The sequence below is a fragment of the Acanthochromis polyacanthus genome, chromosome 6 (genome assembly GCF_021347895.1).
Source record: "Acanthochromis polyacanthus isolate Apoly-LR-REF ecotype Palm Island chromosome 6, KAUST_Apoly_ChrSc, whole genome shotgun sequence".
Lineage (NCBI taxonomy): Eukaryota > Metazoa > Chordata > Actinopteri > Pomacentridae > Acanthochromis > Acanthochromis polyacanthus.
The window spans coordinates 3,789,702-3,799,499 of NC_067118.1; the positions used below are offsets into that span (position 1 = coordinate 3,789,702).

Genomic DNA, 9,798 nt, shown 5'->3' on the forward strand with positions numbered 1-9,798 from the left:
ATATGTTTAGCATGTATATGCTAAACTTAAAAAATACTGAGAACAGTAAAAAAAATAATGCATAAAAATAATCAATAATGACTGAATAATACTAAATTATAAATTCAATCAATAATAAAAAAACATGAATAATATTTTATGCATTTTATTATTGATTTTATTTTGCATTTATAAAGAGAACAGATGAGTGACATGATTTAATCGGGTTTATTCTTAAATAAAGTGAAAAACTACATAATGATCATCGTGTTTCCTTTCTGCTGCATCGATTTTTACTGTTCAAAGCTCTTTTCTCTTGGCTCTAACTCTATATTACATTGCCGTTGAACACCGGAAGTACTTGTTGTTCTTCTTCCGGTGCAGCTCTGTTTACATCCGCTGTTAGCATGCTACCATGCTAGCGCCGTGAACCAGACAGGCTGAGGATCGATAACTGCGCAGAAACTTCACCGTGAGCGGCGGAGAGAGACTCGAGGGGAGACCGCTGCACATTATTATCACCACATCTGAAAGATATTTTTTATTTTTTCATTTTTATCTAGAAATCGGTGAAGATGTCTCCACCTGCTGATGCTAATGCTAATGCTAACGTGGGACAGAAGGTGGTTCAGTACGAAAACTTCATCAACGAAGTTCTGAAGAGAGATTTACAGTAAGATTCACTCCTTAAAGTCACTCGTACACTCACAGTACGCGGATTTATCACAGTTTAAAAATACATGGAAGTCGTTTCTGTGAAAATATTTGTTAATTCTGCTTTCCATGGTAATTCTATGTAAATATTACTAAGGTAAAGAGAATAAAACTGGTTCTGTTTATTCAATGTCTTACCATCTTTTGCGGAAGTAATGCACAGTTTTATGGTATCTGTTCAGTCTACGTTTTATAATGATTTAAAGTGTAATTAGTGAAGAGATGTTCCTAATTTAAAGGTTGTAATATTGTTGTAGAGCTTTTAAAATGTTTTAATTAGTAATAAATCAGGTCAGAGGAGTTTCTTAGTTTAAATAATTTTTTCTCTTTTGCTGTGTGTTTTTCTTTACTGCTTATTAATTCATATTAATATTTAATTTTTTTTGACATTTTCTTCATTGTTTTTAAATTGATATTTTAGAATATTTTTGAAAACATTTTCTTGATTATTGTGGTTTAATGATAGTATTGTAATATTTTTTTTGCCATTTTCTTGATTGTTTTTAACGTGATATTTTAGGATGTTTTTCTGACATGTTCAGCTGTGGTTTTTTGTGTTTAGACTCAGTTCTTTGTGACTCGTTGCTCTGTATCGATCCGACCGTCTGATGGTTTTAGTTTGTCTGAAGATGAATTTTAATATTTTCTGTGATGTTTCTGTTGGACAGGAAGGTGTTGGAGCAGAGAGACATCGTTTATGAGAAGATCTCTCAGTACCTGCAGCTAAAAAACACCATCCAGAGTCTGCAGGTAGAACCAAGTGTTCTCTTCATGTTCTGTTAAAACGTTTGCCTGAACACAGATCCTCTCTGAGTAAAGACGTGTCACTCTGAAAGATTTCTGCTCATTTTCCCGGACATTTTATAAACATTTTATTCTGATTATTGCGTATTTCATTAATATTTTTGATGTATTATTGGTCTCTTATTATGTTATTAACATTTTTTCAGACATGTTAATATTTTTCTGATATTTTATTAACATCCTTCACACTGATTATTCCTGTTTTTATATTTTATTTATATTTGTAGGCATTCTTAAAAAAATTGACACTTTGCTGTAGATATTTTAGGAATTTTCTTCAGACATATTTTAAAGATTCTATGTGAATTAAAAATTTCAACATTTCATGAAATATTTATTTAGATTTTTAGATGTTTTCTGAATTTTTCCAGAGATTATGGTGATATTTTTGGATGTTTTATTCAAATTTTTCAGACATTTTAGAAATAATTTTTAGATGTCTTGGAAATATATATTTCCATATCTTTACAATGTTAAAAGACACATTGATGGTATTTTTGTTAAAACATGTTTTTAAGTTTTTAAAGACATGTTCTTCATGTTTTTATTATAATTATTATTATTATTATGACATGTTCTCATTATTTTGGGATATAGTTTATATATATATATATATATATATATATATATATATATATATATATATATATAATTTTAGAAACATACATTTTAGACATGTTATTACTACTTTTTGGTATTATGACTATTTTTAGGATTAATAATTCCTGATATTTTATTATTATTTTATTGTTTTCATTCAGACATATTTTACACTTTTTTATATTTCTCTGCTAAGTTGAGTTTTTTGTCGATGTGAATCAGATTGTTTACAGAATATTTATTTAGATTTTTGGATATTTTATGAATGTTTTCCAGAGATGTTGTTCTGACGTTTTAGAAATATTTTTAGATGGGTTAATAATGTATTTAATATTTTATTAATGTTTTTTCTTAACATGTTAAGAATTTGGGTTATTTTATTAAATTTTTTTTTCCAAAATGTTTTCAATATTTTTCTAAGACAGGTTATTCATTTTTGGATTTGGGATGTTTTAATAATATTTATTATTTATTTAAATTTAATGAAGCTGATTTCAGAAATGTTTTTCATACTTTCTGGGGTTTTAAGATTTTTTTTCAGACAGATTATTAATAATTGTCAATATTTTATGACTGTTTTCAGACATTTAATTGTTATTTTACAGACATATTACCGTCAGCGTCACAATGTTTCGGCGTCGCTGCTGATGTTACGATGATGTCACTTTGTGTGTCTGCAGGAGGCGGAGTCTCGGCGGCTGAAGACAGACGTGGATCTGGGTTGTAATTTCTACGTTCAGGCTGAAGTGTGAGTGACGTTTATCAGATGAACGCTAAGAGTCGATTCTCTAAAAACTCAACCCTGTATTGTCTCTTTTCCTCCGACAGCGACGACTCGTCCAGAATCTTTGTTGCCGTCGGTTTCGGTTTCTTCGTGGAGATGACGCACGATGAAGCTCTGAGGTTCATCGACAAGAAGACGAGTCAGCTCACAGCGTCAGTAGTCAACAAACACATGAAATAAATAAGCAGAAGAAATAAACATAGAATAAGTAAACATATAATAAACACAGAATAAATAAACTCAGAATAAATATACACAGAATAAGTGAAAATAAAAATCACTGGACTTTTTCCAGATTCATCTTCAGTTATTTACTTATTTTCATATTAATATAGAATTTATTTTAATAGATAATCACATTTCTTCATTTGTTTTTCAAGCATTTTAATAAATATAAAGAACATTTTTTAGACATTTCCCAATTTTTTTCATGATATTTTAGAATATTTTTAAGACATTTTAAAAATAATTCTTCATTTTTGGGTAGTTTGAATTTTGAATTTGTTTATTTTTGTTATTGTATTTTATCAATAATATTGAAATATTTTATTCAGATTTTTTTTAGAAGAAATTTTAGAAATTTTCTGTTTACTTTTTGTAAATGTGTTTTCATATTTTATGTTAGTTATTGACTCAGTGATATCACTTAATACTCAATAACATTTTAATAGTTTATTATTATTTTTAATATAGTTTTGGTTGAACGTTAGCTCAATGCTAGCTGTGTCTGTTGTTCTGAATGAAGGATGCTAACCATGCTAACGCTGTGTTTGTGTTTCAGCTTTACAGAGCAGCTCACCAAACACTCCGCCAAAATAAAAGCCAACATCCGCATGGTGCTTGAGGTCAGTTTGTTTTACCTTCTACACAGAATACATCCCATAATACACAACCATAATACAGACACAATAACACAGAATCTCGTCTCCTGTTCAGGGTCTGAGGGAGCTCCAGGGCCTCAGCGACGTGCCGGAGAGCCGAACCACAGACGTTTTCTAGACGTTTTCTAGACGTTTAATGAAACCGTCTGTTCCTGAAAATCATCGCAGAGGACGAGGAAACTGAGCCTCTTTATTGTGGAAGTTCTTTTAGGATTTCATGGATTCAACAGAAGAAAGACGTGATGTCAGAAACACGACACTTCCTCTTCCTGATGATGTCATCACATCGGACGCCGCCACAATAAAAGTCTGATCAAATGACGAAGGCTGAGAATCCATCTGATTTGAGTTTTTCTGAACTTCCTGATCAGACTGAGGCTGATGTGAGAAAGAAATGTGAAATAATTCAGATTTAAAGTTGAATCAAAGCTCAGACGAAGCAGCTTCTCATTAATGTTGTTTTGTTTTTTTTTTACTTCTGGGGGATTTTTCTGTTTCTGAGGAACGTTTTGCAGAAACATAAAAAAATATAACAAGATCTAAAATTTCAATAAATTGCATGGTCTGTGTTTTTCTGGGTAAATTTCTTTAAATAATGTATTGAATATATTCAGATGTATTTGTTTGTCCTAGTTATTTTTAATTCTATTTTTTTTTAGGATATTTTTTGGAGGGTTTTTTTTATGGGGAAATTCTTTAAATACTTCATTAAATATTTTTAGGATCATGTTTTGTCCTGTTTCTTCTTACTAGAATTTTACTAGAATTTTTCTATTTTTATGATTGTTTTTTGTTATTTTTTTTAATTCTAACTTTTATTGGAATTTTTCCATTAAAACCATTTTTGAAAGGACTTTTTTTTGCAGGAGTTTTGTTTTTGGTGAATTTTTAAAAATAATTTATTGAATAGTTTTTGGGTTATTTTTTGTGTTCTTTTTTGAAATAAGTTTTCTAAGTTTTTTTTCATGTTTTAAGGATATTTTTTTGGAGTTTTTTTTCCCCAATGAATTTCTTTGAATAATTTCAATAATATTTTCATGAATATTTTTTGTCCTATTTATTATTATTTTATTATAATTTTTATGACATTTCTTTCTATAATTGTTAGGATTTTTTTTGGAGAAGTTTTTGCTGACTTTCTTTAAATAATTTAAATATTTTTACTAAATATGTTCCAAATTTCCTAATTTTCTCAATAACGACCTCTTCTAATATCTTGAAATTAATAATTCACACTTGTTTTACAGAAATATACAGTTACCTTCAAAAGTATTGGAACAGCAAGTTCAATTCCTTTGTTTTTGTTGTACACTGAAGACATTTGGGTTTCAGATAAAAGATGAATATGACACAAAAGTTCAGAATTCCAGCTTTTATTTCGTGGTATTTACATCTAGATGTGTTAAAGAACCCAAGACAGAGCACCTTTTCTTTGAGCCCACTGACTTTTCAAGTGAACAAAAGTATTGGAACAGACATTGTTAAATTAACTTAAAGTGAATAACATTTAATATTTGGTGGCATAACCCTTACTTGCAATAACTGCATGGAGCCTGTGACCCATTGACTTCACCAGGCTGCTGCATTCTTCATTAGAAATGCTGTTCCAGGCCTTTACTGCAGCCTCTTTCAGTTCTTGTTTCTTTCTGGGGGTTTCTCCCTTCAGTCTCCTCTTCAGGAGGTAAATGCATGTTCTATTGGGTTAAGGTCTGGTGACTGACTTGGCCAGTCCAAGACCTTCCACTTTTCCCCCCTGATGAAGTCCTTGTTGTGTTGACAGTGTGCTTTGGGTCATTGTCTTGTTGCATGATGAAGCTTCTCCTGATTAGTTTGGAGGCATTTTTCTGTAAATTGCCAGACAAAATGGTTTTGTAGACATCAGAATTCATTCTGCTGCTACCATCATGAGTTACATCATCAATAAAGACCAGTGAGCCCGTTCCAGAAGCAGCCATGCCAGCCCAAGCCATGACACTACCTCCACCATGTTTCACACATGAGCTTGTATGTTGTGGATCATAAGCAGATTTCTTTCTCCATACTTTGGCCTTTCCGTCACTTTGGTAGAGGGTAATCTTGGTCTCATCAGTCCATAAAACTTTGTTCCAAAACCTTTGTGGCTGATCTCTGTACTTCTTTGCAAAATCCAATCTGGCCTTCCGATTCTTTTTGCTGATAAGTGGTTTTATCTTGTGCTATGGCCTCTTTATTCCTTCTCTCCGAGTCTTCTTCGAACAGTGGATTGTGACTCTTTCACCCCTGCCCTGTGGAGGTTGGCAGTGATGTCAGTGACTGTTGTTTTTGGATTTTTCTTCACAGCTCTCACAATGTTTCTGTCATCAACTGCTGTTGTTACCTTGGGCCGACCTGTTCCATGTTTGTTGCTCAGTACACCAGTAGTTTCTTTCTTTTTCAGAACATTCCAAATTGTTGTAGTGGCTATGCCCAATGTTTGTGCAATAGCTCTGATCGATTTTCCTTCTTTTCTCAGCTTCAAAATGGTTTGCTTTTCTCCCACAGACAGCTCTCTGGTCTTCATGTTTGCTTAACTGAAAATGCAGTTTTCACAGGTGAAACCCAAAGCCAAAAACAAGAACTATTTAATGTCTCTGCAATCGATCTAAAAGGCAACACCTGGGCAACTAGAAACATCCATCAGTCACATGATCCAATACTTTTGCTCACTTGAAAAGTGAGTGGGTTCAAAGAAAAGGTGCTCTGTCCTGGGTTCTTTAACACATCTTGATGTAAAAACCACAAAATAAAATCTGGAATTCTGAACTTTTGTGTCATATTCATCTTTTTATCTGAAACCCAAATGTCTTCAGCATACAACAAAAACAAAGGAATTGAACTTGCTGTTCCAATACTTTTGGAGGCGACTGTATAACCTAGAAACTATTTATTTCTTTGCAAACATTTTGAAAATATATTTTTCAGTGTTTTAAGTTCATTTAAATCTTTATGGTTATTATAATTATAGATAACATTTCTGTATTTTTTTTATTATTTGTACAAAATACAACAAGTACATTTCTCTTTTTTTCCATGATTGGAATCTAAAAAAAATTGAGAAATTGCTAAAATATTTTTTAAAATATTGATTTTTGAAGAAAATATTTTTAGTATTGTTTTGTGACCATTTTTATTTTATTACTATTTTATATTTTGACATATATTTGTTCCTGCTTTTTTCGGAAAATTTTCTTTATAATTTAATATACGTTATTTTAAATGTATAACTACAAAATTTCTGAGATTTGCTGATTTTTTATGTTTTATGATGATTTTTTAATTTCAGATTTGATTTAATTTTTTTTGTTTACAGTTAGGTTTTACATCTTTAAACTAATACTTGACCCATATTTAGTAATTTATAGGACTAAAACTGCATATTCCAAATGTTTTAATTGAGAATTTTTAAGATAAATTTGAGGATTTTTTTCATCTTTGGTTAATAAACTTTTAATAAGCTGAGACATGTTTCACAACAGATCTGACATCAAATTAGTTTTTTCCTCTGAACATCTGAGGAGCTGATTCTGCTCTGATGATGATGAAGATGATGATGATGGTGATGATGATGATGACAAGGCGTTCGACTGTCAGCTGCTGTCAGAGATGCTCCTCGTCGTCACGGAGCCTGTTGCCGTGGAAACTGGATGCTGAATAGAAGCATAAAGAAGCTGAGAGACGACGCTTGAAATAGACTCAGAGAAAAGAAAAGCAGCTTCGAGTTGTGGAGAGAAACGTGACTCTGGTTCAGATTAAAACCCCAGAAATTTGTTTTACAAAAACATCTGGTTTAAAAGCGACTTCACTGCTGCAGATTCTGTGAAAATAAAATTAAAACCACTGTTTAGAAAAATCTAAAGTTCAGAGAATTTTTACTAAACTTTACAAAAGATTTCAGTTCTTTGAAAGTATTTTTATTATTTAAAAGCATTTTAAACTCATCAATACAACACCAATAAAAATAAAATATATTTTTACACATATTTATTCACATTTTGGTGCTTTTTGGGCAGCTTCACAATTATTGAACATTTTTTATTCATTATTTTGTAGTATTTTGCAAATATTTGTTTTTCTTGTGTTTTATAAATATTCTTTAGAGAAAATATTTATATTTTAAATTTTTTCTTGACTTCTTTTCATATTTTACTAATGAGTCACAAACTCTTTTTTTTAACATTTTGAAATAATTGTTTTGGTATTTTTGATCGCATTTTTTGTGATCCTTTTTTATTATTATTTTATTACTGGATATTTTTTGATTTTCAAATGTACCTTTTTTATTCTAATGTTTCATTGTGTAAAACACTTTCCTAATTTTTATAAAATAACTTGAACTTCATCTTTATATTAACTTTTTGATTCTTTGAATTGCATTATTCATATTCTAAATATCAATAAAAATATTTTGTCATTTGTCTGGACATTGATCTTATTTTAAATATTTATATTTTTGCACTCTATATGCTGTTCCACCTGTTCCTTCTTTTACAATCCGATAGTAAATTAGCTTATTGTTTTCAATTGATGCTTTATAAAATGTTTTTTCTAATAAACAGATTTTTCTGCTCCACACTGAACTGTGTCTCTCTGGTACTTTTATTTTGAATCGGCTCCCGGTTGCTCGGCAGCTCCTCGGCAGCGGACAGGCGTCGTAATGACGTCATCGCCCTGTTGCCGCAGAAACAGCGCGCAGCATCAAGTTTGATGCTGTTAGAGAGGGAAAGACACAGGAAATCGATCAGCGTGTGGCGGTGGTCGTTCAAAGGAAAAGCAGTTCAATTTTTCAAAACAAAAATAACAAAATAAATTAAATACATAATATCATCAGTTGATGTTGGGACTAAACTGTAAATATTTACACATCATTTACAGATGTGATTATTTTTATTACACAGCTGTCTGATATTTGTTTATTTTTTAATTTCTAAACTGCTTTCAGATCATCCTCAGACTCTTATTTTGGAATTCATCTTTGATTTTGAAAAATAAAGTTTGAATCTTTGGTTTAAAAAAGCACCCTTAATGTATAGTAACATAATCCTGTTAATGTGATTAAATATTTATGATTCATTTCATTTTATCTTTTCAGAAATTAGAAAACTAGAATAAACAGATGCGATTTTTTTTATTTTAAGATTTCATTTTCTTAATATTTCTTAATAAAAGTGTTACTATTTTTTAGATGTTTGATAAATACTTTTATGAGATCTTCCTAATTTGTGAAAACACCTTTCCTGATATTTTGATTTTCTAAACTTTACAATATTTCCTTATTTTCTGTATTTTGTCAATATTCCTTTGAATTATTAGAGAGATTTTTTAAAAATCGTAATAAACAACAGCATTTTATTTTTATTCACAAATATTTATTATATTGTATCAAAGGATCATTGAAAAGTGGACTCAATAAACAAGCATCCATTTTCTTCAGTTTCTAGATATAAGTGACAGAAATCAACAGCTTACATAGAAATTATTAAAGGAGATGTTTTACCCTTAAAGCTACTTTTCTTCAGAATTTCCTGAAAACCACTGAAATCACTAAATCCAGGGATTTTCAGCTACAAAACTGTGGGACCAAACTGAACAATATCATTTTAGACAATAATAAAACAGAATAAAAAATAGAACTTGAATGGAAAATTTAAATAGATTTCTTTTTATCTATAATCAACATTTAATCACTTAAATTTACATTTTGAATTAAAAGTAAATTTTGACTGAATTATAGTAAAATATATATAAATGCAATTTTAATTTAAAATGAAAAACTAAAATATAAATATAGTTTCAAATTAAAATTAAGATGGATTTCCTGGTTTAAATCCTCATTTAAAGTGCAATTTTAATTTCAGGCATAAATGTAAATAGAACTTTAACTGAAAAACCAAATTAAAATGAGTTGAATTGTAGTTTTAGTTTAAGATGTAAATTAAAATGTATTTGGATAACTTTGATACACGTAGACCTAATTTGAAAGTCTCTCTGGAAGCGCTGCAGTAAATGGCGGAAACCTGA

At 30.2% G+C, this 9,798-nt stretch overlaps 1 protein-coding gene across 1 annotated transcript; it reads left to right on the forward strand.

The window, feature by feature from the left end:
• Nucleotides 1-287: 287 nt before the first annotated feature.
• uxt (ubiquitously-expressed, prefoldin-like chaperone) lies at nucleotides 288-4,489 on the forward strand. The gene is made up of 6 exons (XM_022208771.2): nucleotides 288-652; nucleotides 1,362-1,443; nucleotides 2,778-2,845; nucleotides 2,926-3,033; nucleotides 3,663-3,726; nucleotides 3,818-4,489. The coding sequence occupies exons 1-6, from the start codon at nucleotides 555-557 to the stop codon at nucleotides 3,878-3,880; spliced, it is 483 nt and encodes a 160-aa protein (XP_022064463.2). The 5' UTR covers nucleotides 288-554; the 3' UTR covers nucleotides 3,881-4,489.
• The last annotated feature ends 5,309 nt before the right edge of the window (nucleotides 4,490-9,798 follow it).

Coding starts and splice junctions, on each gene's coding strand:
- uxt (XM_022208771.2), top strand. CDS start 555: ATGTCTCCACCTGCTGATGCTAATGCTAATGCTAACGTGGGACAGAAG. Junction 653..1,361: donor GTTCTGAAGAGAGATTTACA/GTAAGATTCACT, acceptor TCTGTTGGACAG/GAAGGTGTTGGAGCAGAGAG. Junction 1,444..2,777: donor ACACCATCCAGAGTCTGCAG/GTAGAACCAAGT, acceptor GTGTGTCTGCAG/GAGGCGGAGTCTCGGCGGCT.